Source organism: Carettochelys insculpta, chromosome 3 (assembly GCF_033958435.1).
Source record: "Carettochelys insculpta isolate YL-2023 chromosome 3, ASM3395843v1, whole genome shotgun sequence".
In the NCBI taxonomy this organism is placed as follows: Eukaryota; Metazoa; Chordata; order Testudines; family Carettochelyidae; genus Carettochelys; species Carettochelys insculpta.
The window spans coordinates 103,451,730-103,474,711 of NC_134139.1; the positions used below are offsets into that span (position 1 = coordinate 103,451,730).

The following is a 22,982-nucleotide window of genomic DNA, read 5'->3' on the forward strand; positions in this document are numbered from 1 at the left end:
TCATGCTGAGGCTGGCCCTTACCGTGTCTTTTTAGAGCATCTGGACAAGGAAGGCCCGACTCCACAAGGACACTGCAGCACTGAGGAAATGGAATATGTGCCCTGGAAACCATTCATTGTTCAGTCAGTTACTGCTTGACAGTGCCCTCTCCTTGCTCCTATCTGGGTGCAGATTGGTGCTAATGAGGGCTGCAAAAGCTCTCCTACTTGTGTCCCACCCCACCTCTTACACACAAGGGAAGGGCACAGAGGCCCTGCATGCCCCTGACAGAACAGAAGGATTGCTGGCAACTCAAAGAGGAAGAGTGGGAGGCCTGTGCTTTAAGAGAAAGCTCAATGATCCACATATCCCCCTGTGTACCAGGGAGTTCAGGGGTGGATTTTCCTCCTAAGCTGCATTTCCCCCCAAATCTCCTCCTGCAGCTTGTGGCTCCGCGCTGCAGGCCCATGTGCAATGTACACAACCCAGCCTCCAGTCATGGAATTATTAGTCTCTAGAGGTTTCTTCAAAGTGACTTTTGCTAGCAGCTTTTAACAGCATTTCATTCCAGGAGGAAGGTACTGGTATATCCGTGATTCTTGCACCATTCCTGCAAGGCAGGGCTTTTACTTGTAATGATAAAAGAAAAAAGAAAGGCCTTCAGGCCAAACCAATAAGATCTTTGATTTTAACAGGGTTCAAAAAAGAGCCAGGTAAATGCATGGAGGCTAGGCCCATCCATGGGTATTAGCCAGGGTGGTGTCCTTAGCCTCTGTTTGCCAAAAGCTCTAACTGGACAACAGGGGATGCGTCATTTGAAGATTACCAGTTCTGTTCATTCCCTCTGGGACACCTGGCATTAGCTCCTGTTGGAAGACAGGATACTGGGCTAGATGGATATTTAATCACAACCAGTATGGGCTTTCTTATGTTTTCCTGGGAGCATGACACTGCCACTGATGAGAATCTAACCTTTTGGTTCTCACACCAGGGCCAATAATAACAAAAGTTGACGAGAGAGATACTAGACAGAAGATGAAAGTAGTGTGCTGGGTGACTCAAGAAGGCCTATAAGCAACCAGTTTAAAGCAGCACCATTGGCTTTGTAGAGACTGTTAGCTCTCTCGGCTCTCATGGGAATAGAGCTCATGTGCTGATGTACTGGAATTTCATCCTAAAATTGAAGGAGGGGTTGGGATGTTGCCTCTGTCTTGGCTTGAGGCCACCTCCTCTTTGAATGCTGCTGAATCCTTCCTGCCAAAAGTGGCATATTTCTGGGGCTCAGGGAAATGCTTCCAAAGAGTGCATTTGTTCTTTGCAATGTTCCAGACTGCACCATGGGCTTGGAATTTCTAGCCCTCACTGACGAATGTGAAAGTGTGGCCTAGGTTCTTGGCCCAGCTCTTCCTGCTGTGTGACACTGGCCAAATCATTTTATTTCTCTGTGCTTCGATTTTCTTGCCCAGCCTTCAGCTGTTGAGATTGTAAACTAATTATATTTCACTTTCCATAATCACACCAAACCTGTTGTTTCCCTGTCCCTACCAGTAAACCTGTTTCCTGGAATCTCCTGAGGTAAAAAACTCAAAACGCATGTCTTAACTGATATCAGTACAATTGCTTTCATGCATAAAGTTATACACATGCTTAAGTACCCTTCTAAAAGGACACATGAATTAGAACCAATCGTAGATTCCTAAGATAGAATTTCTCCATTCTACAAGAAATATTCCAGAACATACATACATCTCAGAGTATTATTTATCTTTTTTGTAGGTGTGATCTGATGCCCAACAGCTTACACACCATCAGCCCCAAATTTCTCCTGTGTCACTCCTTTCTGAACCTCATTCTTCCCTTTCATACATGGCTACGGCTATACTGGGTTTTGGGGGGTTTTTTGGTTTTGTTTTTATTTTGCTTTTGAGAAAAACAGAGTTTTGTCAACAAAATTTGCTGCACATCCACACACAAAATGTGTTATGTCCAACGACAACCTTCTGCCTCTCCCAGATGAGGAAGAGTGCCTTTGTCGACAGATTCTGTTGACAAAAAAGGTTGTGTGATTGCTCTGGGGTCCTTCTGTCGACAGACAGGGATTCCAGGACACTGGGCAGGCCTGTCCGCTGTGCTAACCATTGGCTGGTTTGTCAAGAGAGTGTCTGGACTGCTCTGCTTTGTCAGAGAGTCCGGCTGCTCTGTTGACAGCGGGGATTGATCTTTCCATCTGCCAGACTTTTTGTCGGAAAATCTCTTCCAACAGAAACATCTGTCTACAGATGCTTCTAGTGTAGTTGTAGCTGCTGTGCCTGATGTTATTTTTCCCAAGCATGTTATTTCCCATTTCTGTAAATGAATTTAAATGAATATATGTAGCTCAAGTGCTATTGCCATTATACATGGCATGACTGATTTCTGTTACAAGTTTAACAAGGATAAAGACCTAGTAATTCAAGTAAGCAGGAGAAAAATTATTAAAATGATGTGAATAGCTTGCTTGAAATTCAAAAGTCTCGCTGCATATTCATGCTTCCAAAAGTTTAACTACAAATGGTAATATAGCAATGTGCCTGAAACTATTCTGTATATAAACACCTTGTGTACATATATACATGACTAACATTTCAGTTAAATTTGATTAACATTGACATTATGAAGGCCAAATAAAACCTCCTTCCATTTTTATCCCAATGTGTATGTGCTATATATAGAGATAGTTTTTTTCTTTTTAGTGAGTCGTGTACTTGGAAATGTCTAGAGGTTATTGAATGACTCAGCTGTTTTTATTTGGTCTTCTTAATACCAATTTTTAAGAGAATGCAACTGAACTTTTTAGTCTTTCTACAAAATGTTTGGAACCCTAGTGCCCTTTTTACACTCCATTTGATTATTTCACTAATATTAGCTGCTGTTATTTAAGTCCCTATTCATAGCCACTGGTGAAAGTCAATGGCAATGGGCCAGACTTAATGCCAGTGTTTAGAAGGAGATTAATAGATGGTGCACAACTATACGTGGTTTGAGAGTCCAGAAGGGAAGAGGAGAAAAAGAACATGTTAGATATTTTTAAATGCCAGCATCACTAATTAAAAATATTCTAGTCCTTAATATGTGTGTGTGGTCAACAGAGAGGGAGAAAAGACATCAATTAAACAAGCACCAGTTAAAAGTATTATGATTATCCTTTAAACTTAATACAAACCGGTCCTGATTCCAAAGTAAATGGGAGATTTGCGTAAATAAAGACCGCTCGATTCAGCCCATTCTGCGCACACAATGGCGGATGATAATCAGAATTCTTTATGACCCACAAAGCAAATAACTATGGCGCAGACCTTTTTAGTGTTTGGAAATAATGCCAGTTTTGCCAAGCTCCTAAAAATAAATTCTGTAATGGGTGCATATAAACAACGCTGGGTGGTTTTATTCTCTCTAAAATCCAAAGACCACAAAATAGTTCTCTCCTGATTTAAGCCTCAGTATATCTGAGGACTTACAGACATTTCAATGTATTTACCATAATCTCTTCGTTAAATGTAAAACTTGTAATACAGGTATCTTTACGGCAAGGCGAGAAGCGTGAACAAAATGCAAATTGTTGATTAAGTAGTTTTACTTGTTTACACGAACTAATTTCAGGCTGTTCATAGCAAATGTCACCAAGGATTAGCAATCCGCACACCTCAAATAAAACTAATTAAGACCTTGGAAACTGATGTCTAATTCTGTCTCTTTGACTTTTCCGAATTTTTAAAACATCTGCTTCTTTGTCGAAGTAGGAATGTGGGAAGAAACTGGCACTCCCCAAGCAGCCGCACCGCCCTGTTACTTCATACAATTCATGTTACAGTCTGTCTAGGAAACGGAGTCTGTAAACGCCTGATCCTTCATTCATTTCTGTGTGACCTTGGCTTGAGTGAGGGCTCCAGGATTATGCCCTGTAAATGGGATCGTATTGTGTTCTGACTTCTACCCAGGATGTCAATAAATTTGAAGGGGAGTGTGTAAGTTAAGGGGGGAAATTGTCCTGTTATGTTAATTTCACTGGAGTCTGGAGAGTGACAGCCTGCTTGCTCCGGATCCTACTCCCATTCCACTTCCTGGGAGTTTTCATACTGGTTCGATTGGAACAGGAGCGTGTGATGAGCGCAATCATTAAATATCAGCCTTACAGATTACTCAGTGAGTGATGTAGGAGTGGCGTATGAAAAGGTGCTGTCGGTCTGGTTGTAAATCAGTGACGCACCTCCAGCAAAAACAGAACACAGCAAAGTAAACCCTTACCCTTTGTGTTGCACGGCACAGCTGCTTTTTGGAATTCCAAGTAGACTCCAGAATTCTGTACAACATATTGTAATAAAACACTTTCAGCAATTCCTTCCTTGCTTGCTGCTTGCTTGCTCTCTGCCTTCCTGCCGGTGTTAGTTAATGAAATAGTAACGATATAATGTATGGTGAGAATCTCATAACTCTTGTCATCTCTTTTTTGATATACCTGTTGCTACAAGCGCCGTTTAAAATGTTCTCGTTAGTTCAGAAACAAAATCTAGGCGGCAAAAATACAAACGCTTAATAATCTCGAAAAAATCCCCACAGTGGTATTACGTTATAATTACACCGTGTTGAATTAGTCAGTCCTTACGTTAGGGGGTCGGATCCTGCGTTCCTTGCCAAACCAAAACCATCCAGGATGGAACATGCCCCCAAGCTAAAAATGTTGGAGTCACCTCCCTACACCCTCAGAAAGTGCCCGAGAAATCAGAATTAGGCGTTGCTAATTTGAAGCTCATCCAATAGTGAATAGCAGATAAACAAATGCCCATAGAAATTCACCCCTTCCATCTAATATACATTTCAAACTCCGAGCTGTCTAATGAGGCTGCAAGTTCTAATCAGCCAGGATGTTTATGCATCGCTAAAATTAAACTTCCTGGTTTGTCAATGGCTGCCTTACTTATGCTAGCCAGTTGCATAATTAGCACTTGTGCTATTCTGGGTCTCCCTCGCACCCTGTGACTCTCAAAGTCCCACATGGTGCAAGGCTGTGAGGCATCTACTTCTCATCAAACGCCTATCTGTCCCGTCAAGCTGGCATTCTCCCCTGAGGAAGAGGGGGATCAGAAGGGAGAGCAAATGTGACGGGTTTTTTCCAGCACAAGTTTTGTTTTCTTATTGTCTCCTTCCCCCGCTTATTACAGCACCGCCTTTGTCTAGTTTACGGTGTCTTAGAGCCTAATTCTATCTCCCGTTGATCCCCCCGGGGTGTTGGTGTTGACTGGGAGGCGAGCGAGACCTAGTTTTTAATATATTTAATAGCTTCGTCCAAGACTGAGGCTGCATCTCTTCCCCTTTTGCAAGCGCACGAAACAAACGCCGAGCGCAGCAGATCACTGAGGGCAATCGAGGCGTGGCGCAAAGACGCCCGATGTCTTGCTCTGGAGACACACCCAGGAGAGAAAGGCAGACCAGAGGGACGCCCCTTTGGTGGGAACACTCCCGTGCCCACAAGGAACAGAGCCCCCGGGGCGGGTGTTTTGCTCGGCTCATCTTTCTGCGGCAGGGGCTGGAGTGATGAATCCGTTTTCACCATCCCGGCGTTTGGGGAAGCATCAGTAACCTCGACCCAGCGGTGAGGGTGACCGGCACGGCGATGCTGATGATAATTAATACGGAAGCCACCTCGCTAAGTAGCCCGCGGTGCTTTTTCTTTTTGCTTCTTTATGCTCCCCGCCTGGCACAGAGGCAGGAGTAGATTATATAGACGGGGCAAGAGTATTTGCAGCGGGGCCTGGCACGGGGCTGGGGGAGCGCCGCAGACTTCCACCGCAGGGAGCTTTCCTCACCCCAGTGTCACACATCGCTCGTCTTACAAGGCGGCCGGGGGCTGAAATATAGGGGGTAGATCTGGGGGGCGTTAGGCGGTAACAGAACGGGCGGTGGTAAAAAGGAGCAGGGGCTGGAATCCTTGAAGCACCAATGCCCCAGGCAAACATAACTGCGACATGGCACTTGGCCCGCGTCAAGCAAGAGGATGGGCTGGGTTGAATCGCATGGGGAAGAAATCAGCTCCCTGGGGCCACTCGCATGCCCCGCAGACAGCCCCGCAAGACGTGTGTCTTTGCGCCTCGGGGTCCCGAAGAACCCAACCCAAGGGGACCCGAGGGGATTTGCTCCTTGGCTCAACTAGCCGGAAGGGGACGCGGCGCTGGAAAGGTCGCTCCCAAGGCCATTTCTGCAGGCAGATTGCTTCCCCTCCAGCCCTTCTGCCGCAGAACCTGCCTGGCTCAGCCAAACGCCTCCCCCCACGGCAGCTGTTGGGGGGATGGGGGGTATCTCCCAAGGAAGAGCTGGAAGATCGGGCTCCGAGTAGAACGAGCTAACAGCGGGAATGTGCCCATTGATGCTGGCGGGGGTCCCCCCCCCGGGAATACCGCTCCCAGCCTTGCCGGCTGCGCACGTGCCCAGCCTGCTGTCCCGCGCCTCTGCGGTGGGGGCGTGGCCGGGGCTGGCCGGCCCTAGGGGGACGCGCGCAGCCGGAGAGAGCGGGAGCCGCTGTTTCACCTGCAGCTCGGTCCGGACACACCCTCCGTTGCCTGCCGGCCACCTGCGGCGCCAGCCAGCGACGCTCCTTCCAGCCGCACGCCCTCGGAGGGCTCTCATGATCTCCCTTCCTCCAGAGCGGCCCGGCCCAGCTCAAGGGGCCGGCCGCTCCCCCACGCGGGAGAGAGAAAGCGGCCACCCGGCTCCCCGCGCGAGGGGGAGGCCCCCGGGTAGGGGGGAAGCCCGGCACGGGCGCTCCTGCCTCTCGCTTGGAGCAGATCAGCCCCAGGGGGAGGTCAGGGCGCCCCAGGCGCTGAAGCGCGGGGAGCGAGCGCCCGGCCCCGGGCCGGGGGGGGCCCCAGCACTGCGGTCTCTTGGGGGGCTCTGCTGCCTGGCCCAGAACGGCTGCGCGTTTGCCTTCTTCACCCCAGTGGTTCGGCAACGAACGCTCCCCCCTTTGCCGGCTGCTGCAGGGGCCCGCAGCGCCAAGCGGAGAGGGGGATACTCGGGCTGCATTGCCAGCGCTGGGAACGGCCCGGCGTGGTGCTGCCGGGCTGGGAAGGGAGCGGCAGAGGGGTGCCTCGCTGGAGGAGCTGTTCACACACGCCTCGGAGAGCTGGAAGGGACCTGGCGAGGACATCGAATCCAGCCCCCTGCCAAGCACCATCCTGCCCCCCCCCCCTTTAAAAACCTATTTGTCCCAGAGATCCCTGAACGGCCCCCTCAAGGCTCGAGCTCGCAGGCCCACACGCAAGGCGCTGAGCTACAGCCCCACGTGGAGAGAACACCCCCCGCTCTCCCACGCGAGAAATTCCGAGCCCCCCCCCCCGGACTTCCGTTCTCTGGCGGCCTGGGAAACACCCTTCTGGCCAAGGAGCTACCGCGCCTCGCTTGCCCGCCCAGCTCTCGGTCCCAGCTGGCTCTTCAGCCAGAGAAGCGGCTCGCCCGGTCCTCTCTCTCCCCTACCCCCTCCAGTCAGGGGCAGCAGCGGCAACTCGGCTCTCCCCACTTTGCCCCCAGCAGATTAAGCACCGTCCGACTCCCTGGGGCGAAACCAGCCCGCCCGTCCTGACCCCTCTCCGTGGGAATCTGCTGTGTCCTCGGCGCGCAACGAGCCGGGCCCGAGCTCCTGGCACGAACGCGGAGCCTGCCCGGTGCAGCGGGCTTAGCCCAGCCCCGGGCTGCAAACCGCGAAGGTGCCAGGCAGCCGAGGGGCTAAAGGGAAGCCCAGGGGTCAGGCCGATCCCGCCAGTTGGCCCCTGGGGGCGGTACCACCTCCCTGCCGGCTCTGCAGCTGCTGGGACGGGGTGGGTGGCACCCGCTAAGCACACCGCTGCCGAGGCGCGCCCGGCTGTCACCCCGCAGCGTTCACCCCTGCCCTGTCCTGCCCGCGTGTGCCGGGCTTGCTGAGCAGCCGCCGGGCTTGCTGAGCCCCGCAGAGCTCCTGGGGGCGGGGGGAGATTACACTCTTCCTCACGAGCACGCCTGGCTCCCCCCCCAGCCCCGCACGGGCGCAGCCCAACGCCAGGATCTCTGCCCCGCAGAAAGCAGCCCGCGCCCCCAGACAAAACCCGCGTGCACGTCGGCACCCGCCCCGCCGCGGAGCTGGGACCGTCTCGCCTTCCGCTTCGCACCAACCCCGCCACGAGCAGAGACACGCAGGGCAATGTAAAGGGAACGCTTCCCGCCATAGACACGCACTGTCATCGGGCAGCTCGCTCGCTCTCACCCCCCCGACTCTAGCTCTCACACCCCCCCTTCCACTCTCGCTCTCTCTCTCACACCCCTCAACCATCTCTCACACACCCCCTGCAACTCTCTCTCTCTCACACCCCTCAACCATCTCTCACACACCCCCTCCAACTCTCTCTCACACACCCTCCAACCATCTCTCACATACCCCCTGCAACTCTCTCTCTCTCACACCCCTCAACCATCTCTCACACACACCCTCCAACTCTCTCTCTCTCACACCCCTCATCCATCTCTCACACACACCCTCCAACTCTCTCTCTCTCACACCCCTCAACCATCTCTCACACACCCCCTCCAACTCTCTCTCTCTCACACCCCTCAACCATCTCTCACACACCCCCTGCAACTCTCTCTCTCTCACACCCCTCATCCATCTCTCACACACACCCTCCAACTCTCTCTCTCTCACACCCCTCAACCATCTCTCACACACCCCCTCCAACTCTCTCTCTCTCACCCCTCAACCATCTCTCACACACACCCTCCAACTCTCTCTCTCACACCCCTCAACCATCTCTCACACACCCCCTCCAACTCTCTCTCACACCCCTCAACCATCTCTCACACACCCCCTCCAACTCTCTCTCACACACCCTCCAACCATCTCTCACACACCCCCTCCAACTCTCTCTCTCTCACACCCCTCAACCATCTCTCACACACCCCCTGCAACTCTCTCTCTCACACCCCTCAACCATCTCTCACACACACCCTCCAACTCTCTCTCTCTCACACCCCTCAACCATCTCTCACACACCCCCTGCAACTCTCTCTCACACCCCTCAACCATCTCTCACACACACCCTCCAACTCTCTCTCTCACACCCCTCAACCATCTCTCACACACACCCTGCAACTCTCTCTCTCTCACACCCCTCAACCATCTCTCACACACCCCCTCCAACTCTCTCTCACACACCCTCCAACCATCTCTCACACACCCCCTCCAACTCTCTCTTACATCCTCCAACTCTCTCTCTCACACCCCTCAACCATCTCTCACACACCCCCTCCAACTCTCTCTCACACATCCTCCAACCATCTCTCACACACCCCCTCCAACTCTCTCTCACACCCTCCAACTCCCTCTCTCACACCCCTCAACCATCTCTCACACACGCCTCCTCGCACTCTCGCTCTCTCTCACACACCCTCCAACTCTCTCTCTCTGTGACACATACACATCCTCCAACTCTCTCTCTTACACACACATTCACACGCACTTCCTCTCACTCTCAGACACACGTATCCGCCAACTCTCTCTCTCTCTCTCTCTCTCTCTCTCTTTCACACACACACACACACCAGTCTCTTACTGCGTCTGTTGATATACACCAAACTAAAAGTGCTGCCCGGAGCCACTTACTCTAACAAACATGAATCGCACACACGTTAGCTTTGGCTTGCAAGAGTCTCCCTCCCTTGTGACTTCATGTTTGTCCCCTTTTGCCTGCGTGTGTCCAGGTCTTTTATGCAGCTTCGCAGTCAGCCCAATTCACAGCTGACTCCCTTTCCCCACCTCCTCCCATTCAGTACATCGAAACTCTTCGCCATCGGGGCTATACAGTGGTCCCTCTTCTCAATTAGAAACCATTTGAATGACCGGGTTAAGAAACACGTGTCAGCGCAGACCCAGAGTTCCCTACTTAGTTAGAGTGCAAAGAAAGTCAAACGGCTGCAGCCAGGGAGATGAATTGCCGAACATTTTAACGGAGACGAGCGAAAGGGGCTGCTGGCGGCGGGACTGCCGGCACCACGAGCATTACTTGGGGGTGGGGGAGGGCTACAATTCAAAGGCGGTAAAGGCACCAAAAAGAAGCCTGCAAAGCAGACTTGGCTGCGCTCGGAAATGATAAGCAGAGAGGATGGTAAAGATCGGTGGCAAACGAAAACAAAGGGGGGCGGCAATGTGCACGGGGGGGGGAAGGTGCAGGAATTGAGACGATTATTTTCTCCGAGGTTGCAACCAGCGAAATACAGAGAGGGCGGGAGAGGGAGGGGCGAGAGGGAGGGAGAACCCAAGCAACCAGCCCCTCGCCTCCCTCAGCCGAGCAGAATTTGGGACCCTGCTACCTCATAGCGAGAGGCCCGCCTGAAAAGTGCCCCCCGGCAAACACCGGCCCAAAGCGGCCCCTGCGCTCTGCCCGGCGGCCCAGAGGCAGTTCTGCGCTGGGAGCCAGAAGCAGGGGGAGGAGGAGGCGCGGCGGCGCAGGGATGAGTACGTGCTGTCAATCAGAGGGGTTTTGTGTCTCCTTGACTCCTGACGGTCCGCGGCTGAGGTGTCCCAGGGTGGCACCACAATGAATATGAATGGGAGGCCTTGCTAAATGGGACAGTCAAAGCGCACCGCCCTGAATAATTGCACGTCATCCTAACAAGACCATTATAGATAGGAGGGCTCCTTTTGTCTCTTTTCTCTGCGCCCGCGCTATAAAAGCCCCTCTTTCGCAGGCTGAGGTTAGTTCAAGCACACACCACACCGGCTGGGCAACCGGCGCAGCAGACAAGAGGGAGAAAGGAGAGTTTTCCTCCTGTGTGAACCTCTCCCCCGCCCCCCGCCCCCGAGCCTGCAGTTATTTATTATTATTATTTTAATAACAACCAACCAACTTCACCCTTTCCAGAGCAGGGAAGAAATTTCTTGCTCGGAAGCCCCAGTACAATGAATTCTGACTCCAGCTCTGTCTCCAGCAGAGCTTCCTCGCCCGACATGGATGAGATGTACCTGAGAGACCACCATCACCACCACCACCACCACCACCACCATCAGGACAACCGGCTCAACTCGGTCTCCTCCACGCAGGGCGACCTGGTGCAGAAGATGCCCGGGGAAGGCCTGTCCCGAAACGGTTCCAAGGCCGGAGGGGAAGGCAGCAAGTACAAAATCAAGAAGCAGCTCTCGGAGCAGGACCTGCAGCAGCTGAGGCTGAAGATCAACGGGCGGGAGCGGAAAAGGATGCACGACCTGAACCTGGCCATGGACGGGCTGCGGGAGGTGATGCCCTACGCTCACGGGCCTTCCGTGAGGAAACTCTCCAAAATCGCCACCCTCCTGCTGGCCAGAAACTACATCCTGATGCTCACCAGCTCCCTGGAGGAGATGAAGAGGCTGGTGGGGGAGATCTACGGAGGACACCACTCCGCCTTTCACTGCGGCACAGTGGGACACTCAGGCGGGCACCCGGCCCACGCAGCCAGCACGGTCCACCAGGTTCACCCCATCCTCGGCAGTGCCTTGTCCTCAGCCAACGCCTCCTCCCCGCTGTCCGCCTCCTTGCCGGGGATTGGCACGATCAGACCCCCTCACTCCTTACTCAAGACTTCCTCCACTCCGCCGGCCCTCCAGCTGGGCAGCGGCTTCCAGCACTGGGCAGGTTTGCCTTGCCCCTGCACCATCTGCCAAGTGCCACCCCCGCCACACCTGTCTGCCCTCACCACGGCCAGCATGGGCAGGATCTCCGCGGAATCCAAGGACCTACTGAAGTAACGCGGGGCCCGCTGGACCAGAGATCACACCTGCAAGCAAGTTCTGTTAGGTGATGCCGCAGGAAGGCCCCACGCCAGGAGTCCCACCGTTCGCGTGCATGTCTCTTTCCCTCCGCTGAACGCCGCTGCGCCCTTCCCACTCCCTCCTGCCGTCCCAGCTGGTCCAAACCGCCTTGGCTGTAACAGGGGATTAGTGTAGTACGGACCTGACAAAGGTAACGTTTTAGCTGGATTCTCGGGCCACGTTCGCTTGTTAGGCTAAAGCCAAACTCCCTCTTGTAAAATACACGCGTGTAAATATTCCCTTCACGTGCTCGTTGCACCGGCCGCGGCTGCGAAGGGCCGCGGAGCCGCTCGGGGGTCGGGCTTTCGGTGTGCTGGTTTGGTGCGGTGTTTGTTTTGAAGGGCCACGCCGCCATTGCTGGGACTTCGCTCGGCTCCCCCTCCGGGGTCGGTGTGCCAGCGAGGGAGGCTGGTTACTCGCCACAGCACGCCGCTCCGAAGGATGCATGCACGCTTAGCCTTGAATCTCCTTTTAACGTGTGGTGCGGGTTTCCTTGTAACAAGGATTTACTAGCGAAGTGACTTCAGCATTTCCTGCCCCACCTCACCCCCCGGCCGTGGCTGTGTAAAACAAGACAGAGGAATAGTGCAAATCCCCGGGCACAACCTCCCCAAAGCCCCCTCCGCGAAGTCTTTCTTCTCTCCCCCTAAGCGCAGTGTAGTAGATGAGCTGCCTGGGCTCCCACAGTGACCTGCATGCGGGACCCACTCTGGCCGGCGTGTAACTCCATCGGAACTTTCCTGTCGTTTTCTGTTCGGTTCTGTTTTCCTGGGCATTCGCTTGAAATATTTTGTTAGGGCCTCAAAGACAGCAAGGCGTCTTTATTTTTTATATATTCTTGATAACTATCGATATATTTATTATGGACCAGTGTTTCTGGGTGAGATTTCAAATAAAAAAATGAAATAAAAAGTCTGGTTTCGCCTTTGTCTGGGACCGCAGGACAGCAGAAGAAAGGACCCCCTCTCTGGCTCTTGCTGGGACTTTACCCAACACACGGCAGATTAACAAGAGCTGCCTTTAGGATAGCAATAAACACGGAAACAGGCAAGTTTCTCCCATTCCCCGCTCTCTCCCGTGAGTTCCTGCGTGGGTAAAGGAAGCGCTTGAACGATCGGGCAATTTCTCTTTATACAGTAAGCAAAACCTTTGCGGGTGCCTAAACTCTTCCCGGTCAAGCGATTGTCAAAGCGCGTTGCAAAAGGACCAAAATGACCCGATGCAAAAGGCAGCTGCATTTGCAGAAAAGAGAAGCAGGAAGTTAACTTCTCTTTAGGTCCAAATAACATTCATTTTCCAGGTCTTAAAAAAAAATCTGTTACTGAAACTCAATTATAAAATACTACTAAGCTCAAAAAGAATCTCAGAAAGCAAATCACAGAAAATACCTATGTATTTTGGAGGGTAGGAAGTGCGTTCCTGAGTTGACTGGGTAACAGTCACGAATTTTCCCATTTCTCGGGTATTTATGACAAGATTTCCATCTTTATAGAGGATTGCTTTTGCGTAATTACTAGGAAAGAATCAGTGACTTGCTGCTCACGAAAGAGACACTAATAATACAGCGAAACAATTGGAAATGGTGCCTTTATTTTCCTTTCTTCTTCTCCGGCGGCTCTAACACCTCTCTATTTTCCGCTTAGCCATTATAAAAATACAATAAGAGAAAATCAACTATTTAGAACTACTTTCCGGCTTCTCCTGGGTTAGGCACACGGAGAACGGCGATCAGTGGAAGTTCCGTGTTTTTGTGACTCAGCGGTAGTTATTATTGTTCGAGGCTTTCAAAAAAAAATCCAACACAAAAGCCCCCCCACCAACCAGATGAAACCCACCACATTACGGTTAGTGAGAACTTCCAAAGCAGCTCCTTACAAGGGGTTTTAAGCGAAGCCGGGCGGCCAGAGCCGCGCTGTTTGTGTTCAAATAAAAACCATCAGAAGCGAGTTTGATTTCTGATTCCTGCGTGGGTTTGGCGAGCAGGGTGGGGTGGGGTGGGGAAGGAACAGAGGGAGGAAAGTTTATGGGGTTCAATCCGACAGTAACTCCCTACTCTCATTCTAAGGAAAAACTGCCCGTAGAGCCCATGAAATAGAGAAGGGAATGAAGTGAAATCTAATTCGGCGGGGGGATTATTTCCAGGGGTGTTAGGCAGACAAATGGGGGACTAATGGTCTGTTTCCCTTTGGTGACTCACTCCGCTGGGTGATGAAGGAGCTGTCTGGGAACAGAGAGGTAGCCCTGTTAGTCTGCACTCCACCAAAACAAAGCAGCAAAAAGGTAGCACTTTGAAGACTAACACAATGATTTATTCAGTGATGAGCTTCCGTGGGACAGACCCACTTCTTCCGATCCCAGCTGTCTAGGACTTACTCGCAACAGACTCTGGGGAAGGTTAACATTTTCAAGGATCGGTGCCCCGGCTTTTCCCACGCACGCGAAGTAACCCTACCGCTTTTCGTACACTGTCTGCCGCGCGCTACAGCCCTCCAGCCCTTTGTAACCCAACGAAACCCACGAAGCGAACACGCGTTTGCGGTGGGAATATGTCACACTAACGAAAAGGGTCTTTTGCCCTTACTTTTCTCTTGCTTAAACTAACCCAGCTCCCTTCGAAAAGAAACTGACATCTTCCTTCCTCCTTGCCACGAAGTCTCCTGTGTAAATGGGAGACCGGATGGACAAAGTTAGAGCAAGCCCTGCGTTCAGGTCTGGTTCTTCTCACTCAAGCGAGTTTTCCCAGGGACTAAAGCGGGCAGGGTTTGGCCCTGGGGGTTGGGTGAGGACTTCTCGGGGGGGGGGCATATGACTTAACCATCTTTGGGGTGAGACCGCAAAGAGGAGGAAGCGCTACGCGGGGAAACTAGCTGCCAAGGGGGGAAATTGCCGTTTTAAAGACGCCCGCGGGGGTTGGTCGAACAGACGAGGAGATGCCGGGTGGGAGCGGATAGAAAGCCGCTTGCACAGGCTCCCCGAAAGGGGTAACTGATTAGAAGAGAGGGGCACCGTGTCCCTCCTCTCCTGGGCTGGAATGCCGAGCAGGAGGCTGGAGCAGGGGTTGCTTAGGAGAAACCCAGCGATAAAGCCAGGGCAGAGAGGTCCTGGGCCAAATCCTGCCTGCTCCACACACGCTGGTAGGCCCCCGGAGGTGGGGGGACGGGGCTACATTTTATTCTCTGGGACCCAGGTGCGAATTCCGAGCATCCCGGCTGGAAATAGTGGCGTTCTTCCCCTAGCTCCTCAGCCGGAGCTAGAGCATGTGGCTGCAAGGGATGAGGAAAGGGAACATGAACAGCCCCGACCGAAGGCCTTCCTGGGGTTGGAGACCAGCGTCCACCACATAGTTAGACACATGTTCCATAACACATAGGAATCCATGCTATGAACAGTGGCAAGAACATCAGCAGAGGAAAGATTTCTTATTCCCTTCACTGAGCCCAATAAACCATCCCTCTATTGGCAACTTCGGCAAATTGTATTGTCTTCCTATAGGCAGCTCTAGCCAGGCCCACTCTTTGCAGGGTCAAGGCAGGCCTAGCAGTGTTGAGCTGTACCACTTTCTTAGCCTGTGTGGGCTCCTGCAAGAGGGACTTCAGCATTTTCACGTCCCAATGCAGTTTAGATTATGGACGGGGAGATTCCAGAGCCTCCTTCTTTGTGCTGTGTTTGGGGACTACAGGGACCCAAACTCCCTGGGGATCTGCATCCGCTGTGCCTCCGAACATTTGTTCCTCTTTTCCTTTGGAATAGCTCAATAGGTTCCCTGCTTTGGAAAAGTTTGTAGCCTGTTTAAAACAGGGATGCTGTGCCTACGCTATAGAGTTTTCTCTATACAAAACCAGCGGCGCATCTACACCTAAAATGCATTCTGTCCAGAAACTGTTGACAGAACTCAGCACTTTTCCTGGCAGAGTTCCCATAAGGCAGAATGCCTCTGCCGACAGATTCTGTCAACAACACTGTAGTGTAGATACTCCGGGAGCAGGGACTTTTGCTGACAGAAGAGTCCTCCTTGGCACCCGCCAGCTGGAGCAGGAGACACCCTGTTCCCATGGCCTCTGGCCATTTTTAAAGGTACAGGAGCCCTGGAAATCCCGGACCAGGATGCAGACAGTATGACAGCAGCACAGCCAGGACCTGGCTCTGCAGCCTGCTTCCAGCCGCTCCCTGCGGCCACAGACAAAACACATGGTGGCTTCCCAGCCACCCCACCACATCCCCAGCCCCTCCAGGAAGCAGGGAAAATACCCCCAGGGCCCACACCCAGGCAGAAAGGGGCAGGCCCCCTCCTGAACAGAGCCATAGATGCAGGACCTGCTGGGCCTCTGGTCTGAGGAGACAGTGCTCCTGGACCCTGCAGCAGAAAACCAAAATTCCTTAGGGCTACAAGTGGGTCGCCACTGCCCTGGTGGCATGAGGACACCCTGCCTGGACCATAGAACAGGTATGGGCAAAAATTAAGGAATTGCGGCAGGGCTATACCAGGGCTAGGGATGCCACCTGCCAGTTGCGGGTATGATAGGCAAGCTGCTGATACTATGAGGAACTTCACAAGCTCCTCCTGGCAGAGGACACCTTCCCTTCTGCGAACTCCCTGGACACAGCCCAGGAGCTCCCTTCCAAGTTCAGGTCCCTGCCACTCCCTGTCCCACACCTTCTCCCGCCCCATGTACATAGTTTACAAAAAAAAGTTTACCTTTGTACATAGCTTATATCACAGTTTGTCCTGCACATGGTTCGTTTCATTGAAAGTAAAGTTTTTATTTTTGCACCATCCCCGTGTCCCTCATTATTGTGGAGGGGTCAGGGTGGGTGGGTGGAGGGAGAGGTTGTGATGGGGACAGGGTGGGGCTGTGGGCCCGAGGTCCCTTTTGAAGGTGCTCTGTGGGGGGGTTATTGGGGATCCTGGGGCAAGCTCTCCCTCAGGGGCTCCCAGATCTACAGCCCATCTTGATGGGCCTGGCGGATGGGGGCCAGTGCCTGGCCCTCGTGTCAGGAGCAAGGTCTCCCACTTTGCCCCCACCACACGCCAAAAACATTGTTCTCCCCAACGTCCAGGTGTGTCAACAGACACTGAAAATGTGCCTTGTGGTGCCCAAAGGCATACTCCACCTGGTTGCCTGTACGCGTGAGGTGGGCAATGAACAGTTCCTGGCTTGGGTCCAGGTGTCTGGTGTAGGGCCTCATGAACCAGGGCAGGAGGGAGTAGGCAGCATCCCCCAAGATGTACAATGGCATATCCACATCCCTGACAGCCAGCTGCCAGCAGAGGACAAAGATGCCCCCCTCCATCCTCCAGAACAGGCCAGAGTTGTGGAACACCCGCACATCATGTCCACATCCATGAAGTGTCCCAGGTGGTCAACCAGGGCCTGCAGCAAGATGGAGTGAGACCCCTTCCTGTTGGTGAACCACACTTCACTGTGGTCCAGGGCACGGATGGGGGTGTGGGTCCCTTCAATAGTCACAAAACAGTTGGGGAACCCCAGGGCATCGAATCTGGCCATGACCACATCCACATCAGCCGGCCAGACAAGCCTCTACAGCAGGAGTGAGTTGATGGTCCTTATGACCTGTGAGGGGAGGAGGCAGGACACACAGGTGAGGGACTGTTGGGGTTGAGCCCTTGGCTCTGGGGGTTTCCCCGTCCACCTCCAACCTCCCCAGCACCTCTGGATTATCCCCCGTGAGGCCACCCCCTCCAAGCAGCAGGACTGTGTGAGGGTGGGATGGCATGGTTCCCCTGGAAAGGAGATCCCCCCATATCCCTGCCCCATCATAGTCCCAACCCTGCTCCCCTTGTGTGGGACGCCCCTCCCTCCAACAACATGCAGTGTCTGCAGCCTGAGAGTGCCTTATCTGCATGAGGATGGCACCAATGGTGGACCTGCCCACTCCAAACTGGTTGCCCGCAGATGCTGTTGGGGGTAGCCAGCTTCCAGACGGGAGGGTGACCCTCTTCTCCAGAGACATAGTGGGCCACTAGTGGGTGTCCTGTCATCGTAGGGTTGGGGCGAGCCAGGTGCAGAGCTCCAGGAAAGTCTCCTTCCTCATGTGGGAGTTCTGGAGCCACTGCTGGTTGTCTCACTGCCCCATGACCAGCTGGTCCCCCTAGTCAGAACTGGTGGGGTAGGTATCTCCAGACCCACCTGCTGACCCAAGGGTGGAGGTGCTGGCAGTGCCCTGTGGCAGCAAGGGGTTGGGATGAGGTACAGCAGAAGCTGCAGCAAAGTGGTGTCTGTGGCGAGCACAAGCCTGGGGCCTGTTCTGGCAGCATTGCGCACTGGAAAGACCAGCTCTCTCATAGAAACCATGGGAGCCTGCACTAGCTTTGCCGTCCCTCCAGGAGGTATGTAGGCCTCAGCATGGGCAGGGAACACCAGTGGGGGGAGGGGCTTTAGGGGGCGTGCTGGGCCAGGGCTCCAGGAAGGGCTTGGAGTCCATGTGAGCCTGTCTTCCGGGTTGCCAGGGCCCGTTCTGTTGAGAGAACGGCCAGAGTGTGTGGCTGCTCTCTGTGGACCGAGCATGTGTTGTACTGAAAAGTACTGCACGGGATCTTTTCAGGGGAAAAGGCAAAATGCCACATTTATTGGTAATATACATACAGCAATCAACGCTTATCATATGCATATGATATATCCCATTCCCATTCACACACACACACAAGCACAGTCCTGTCTTGTTGCTGTTACCAGTAGTTGCTCCCCATAACTGCACCAGCCAGGTGAGTTAGATGCAGGAGGGGTAGAGCCGGGGCTTCTGCCAATCCGGATCAGTGCTCCAGTGATGACAACACAAAACCTGGAGTCCCTGTGCAAGATGCCTTCATTTATACAGTCCTCTCTCTCAGACAGGTTGCCACAAGTTAGCCATCTCATGCATATGCATCATCTGGGAGAGCAGTCTTAAGAATATGCATTTAGCACCTTCTTCTGGGTGGTGCTTCCAAAGTCAGGCACTTGCTGGTGACTCCCAAGGCATCCATGTGTCCAGTCTTCTCTCAATGGGCCCACTTCCCAGGTTCCATTGTTATTCTCACTGGTCTTGGATCTACCTTCTCCATACCTGGAGGTGCTTGTCTCCCAGGCCTTTCCATTCACACCTCATTCACTCAACAGGGCAATCAATGAAGCAATCCAAAAAGAAAGGGTACAGACAGTTTTGTCTTTACCTTACCTACTTCTAGGAACTGTTCTACAAAATAGAACTAAATTTCTATATAACAGGGCTTAATACAACAATATATAAAATGACTTCACAATATTTAAAAACTCCAATGAAAAGATAGTTAAAACAGAGATGTATCTACACATGCCCACAGAGCAAACCGCTTGTGTGTGTGTCGATGCAATCTGTCAGCACGAGTTTGGTCAAAAGTTCTCTTCCAGCAGTGACTTCTGTGGCAAATGGCTGTAGTGTAGGGCTGTGTCTACGCTGACCCCCTCCTTTCGGAAGAAAGAGGAAGAAGGGGCTTTCAAAGTTGCGGTCCTTTCTAAAGGCCCCCCAGCGACGCGGGCAGCGGCATTCCAGAAGCGGCACTTTTGAATTGCACAGGGCCACGGCTATACTAATGAGGCACTGCATATTCATCACAGCACCTCATTAGCATCTTCCAACCCACCTTTTTAACATACCCCCTCCGAAAGGACGGGGCTAGTGTAGACGCAGCCTAGATGTAGCCTTCCTGCCGGCCAGCCAAGAGCACTGCGGGGACTCTGCTGCTCCCAGGGCTGGTGACTTGGGTACTTACCACTCCTGCCCCCAGGCCCGCCCTTCTTCCGGCCCCGGAGAGGGAAACACCCTGTAACGCTCCCCAGCCAGGCGTGGCTCTAAACTGCTCCTGGCAAACGGGGCGGGGCTCTTCCCAAGCACAGGGCGGGCAGCTGCCGGGGCTGGCCCTTGCCGCGGCAGTGGTTCGGCAAAACGTGGGCGGAGCTGAGCCGTCAGAAACCCGCCCCGCCAAGGAGCTGAGCCCGTGTGCAGACGCCACCCGCTGCACTTCCCTTCCCCGCTGGCCTCTGAGCCGCCCCGGTCCAGCCGTGTCACCCCGCCCTGGGGCCAGCGCGGGGCCGGCCCCACTTCCGCACGGCAGGGGCCGGCCCCACTTCCGCACGCGCAGCCCGGAGGCCCCTGGCTTCCCCGGGCGGCCTCCGGTGGAGCCGCACAACCCGCGCCAACTCCCGGGCGCCCCCTTAACTCCAGCAATGCGAGGAGGGGCGACGGGGAGAGGGGATCCCTGCCCCCGCCCCTCCCGGTGCTGCCCTTTCACCGCCGCGGCGCCGGCCACCCCGGGGCTCCGTGCGGGCTGGAGAGGGTGGGAAATACACCTCTGCCCACGGCAGGCGCCCGCTCTCGGGAAAGCCTGTGGCCTCCGAGGGCCCGATCCTGCTCCCCCTCTGCCTCGCGGCCCGGGGTCCGCCCGGGCAGTGTGCAAAGAAGCGCTCCTGGGGTTCGTGCCTGCCCCGCCTCGGGCCGGGAGAGACGCGGGGAGCGCTGCAGTGTTTAGCGCCCGGGTCTCAGGAACAGAAGCGCCTAGCGAGAGGCAGCCCCGGGCGCGACCCGGCCCAGCAGAACCGAGCTGGGTCCCGCCAGCAGGGGGGCGTGCACGGGGCACAGTGGAAGGGGAACTAGTCTGGCAGAGCCCTCCCCCGCCCCACCAGTGCCCTTTGGAGGAGAGGTAGCTCAGTGGTTTGAGTATTGGCTTGCTAAACCCAGGGGTATGAGGTCAGCCCGTCAGGGGGCCATTTAGGGACCCAGGGCAAAATAAATTTAAAAAGAAAAGGGGATGGTGCTTGGTCCTGCATCCTGCCAAAAGCAGCAGGGGACTGGACTTGATGATCCGTCAAGGTCCCTTCCAGCTCTATGAGGTGTGTGTGTGTACATCTCCAGAGTACAGACTGCTGGGGGGGGCGACCTGCAGGACATGTGATGCTGCTTGGGTGGGGTTTCTCCTCTCCAAGATGCAAGCACAAGCACCTGCATGAGCTGGTATAGCTCAGTGCCTTTGCTGTTCAGCTTCTCTTCCCTGGGCAAAGCAGCGTGGCCCTGCCCCAAAAGGGGAAGGGATGTGGCATTCTGTGATTAGGCTGGGCAGAAATGCAAGAACTCCAGTGCAGTGTCCTCAGTGAGGACTTGTCCCTGTAGGAAAGGGACTGACTCAGTCCCTTGTTCACCCTGATGCTTCCAGAGGTGGGCCCCAAGGGGCATTGTTGCCCCACAGAGCTGAGACAACCTGCCCTTCAACACAGAAGCAGGGGCATGGTGGCTTGGCCATTCATCTCCCATGTGGCTTTCCACAGGTGTGAATTGCCCCAGCTCTTATGACTTCAGTGAATTTACCTTCAGATTAAAGGGAAACCGAATCTCTGATGAGTGACACACCCTGTTCCTGGGCCCTGAGAAGCCCAACGATTCAACACCCAAACCAGAGGAGGAGGCTGTACCTCAGATCTGCAGCAGTAACCTGTGGACTTTGAACTACTCCTGGAGATCACAGTAACCCCAGAGGCACTGAGACCACTGCCATGGGAAAGTGAAGTTTCCACACTACAGTGGTCGCTGAGAGCCCACTGGCTTTTAGCTCATGTGACAGAGCTCAGGGCTTTAGCCCCTAAGATCACAGGTTCATTCCCTCCTGCTGAGAACGTGGGTTCTTGATGGTGATGCCAGTGGAGTTGAAGGGTTGAAGGGTTGGGTTGCTTGTAGGTCCATTTCAAAGCTCTTACTTCCTTCTCAGCTGCCCTTTCAGAACAATTAAAGTTAAGTTATCACTTACCACAGAATCCTTATGTTAAACAGCTTGGCAGATGCAGGACTAAATGACCCATTTCATTGAAACTGATACCACGCATTTCCCATCTGCATATGGAACCAGTCGAAATACACACTATCTACTATTTATTTAGCGAGTTTGTCTGTTTGATCAAGAATTCCTCCAAAATAGTAACAGCTAGGACCCTCAAACTGGATATATAGCTTCCTCTTACCAGAAGACTTTGGTTGTGAGGAAAATGGGATGTGCCTGGAGTGGGATTGAGTCCCATAAAACCAGACCAAAAAGAAACAGAATCACCAAATCAAGGAGAGTCCTCAAAACTAACATAACTGAGCAAATGTTGAAAGAGAATGAATCAAGATGAGCCAGAAAATAGGATGGACCTGGAAAAAGGATGGCTTCTCGATTAACTTTACAGCAAAGAGATACAACAGAGAAATTTGGAGTAGTATTCTGTTTTGGAAAAGTTAAATAAAGACTCAAGGTTTGAAAACTAGAAGAAAATGTAATGGGCAAATCAACTGACTAGAGTCCTTTTTTGTTAAAACATAGCGTATGATAGGAGTTTATAGGGGTGATGAAAAATAGATGTGATGAAATTCCCCTTTGAAAAGTTAAAATTAGACAAATTTAACAAGAATTTTTAAAGAAATCTGAAATAATAGTAAACAATGAAATAATTTAGTATTTTGAAAAGCACAATAAATACAGTGCATACATTTTCCTTTTATTTTCAGAGGCCCCTATAACAACTTAATTAAGCAATGCTGGGTAAATCTGCTCGTCTATATCTATATTTTAGAGCCCATCTGTCTGTCCATGAGTCTGTGCATCTGAATCCATTTATTCAAGAACTCCTCCTAAAGCCTAAGAGCTAGGGCCACCAAATGTGGTACGGAGCTTCTTCTAACCCTAAGTAAAAGCAGTGTCAGGGTTTGGTTGTGCCAGGAAAACAGAAAGGCTGTGTCTACACTGGAGAGTTCTTTTGACAGAAGGCGCCTTTTGTCGACAGAACTCAGGGAATGTCTACACTCATAAATGAAGTGTTCTGTTGACAGAGTCTTGACAGAACTCCACTTTTGCCTGGACAGAGTTATCTCTCAAAAATTTGAGGCATAACACTGTTGACAGAAGTGCAATGTAGACATTTCTGTCAACAGAGATGGCTTCCAGTTCATCAGGAAGCCCTGTTTACAGAGCTTCAAGTCAGCCATTCTGTTGAGAGCAGGCAGGGCAGTCTGGCTGCTCTCTGTTGAAAGAGTGGATTACTCTGTCGATCTGCTAGTGTGTGTTGATGCACACTCCTGATCCACAAACCTGTTAGTCACATTTTAATGGAGTGGGCCATTCTGTTAATGACTTAAGAGTTTGCGTGTTACTGA

The 22,982-nt window shown here is 52.8% G+C and overlaps 1 protein-coding gene across 1 annotated transcript; it reads left to right on the plus strand.

Moving 5' to 3' along the window:
• The first annotated feature begins 10,937 nt into the window (after window positions 1–10,937).
• On the plus strand, window positions 10,938–11,762 carry OLIG3 (oligodendrocyte transcription factor 3). Its single transcript, XM_074988740.1, has one exon. It carries the CDS (start codon window positions 10,938–10,940, stop codon window positions 11,760–11,762), a length of 825 nt encoding a protein of 274 aa, XP_074844841.1.
• The last annotated feature ends 11,220 nt before the right edge of the window (window positions 11,763–22,982 follow it).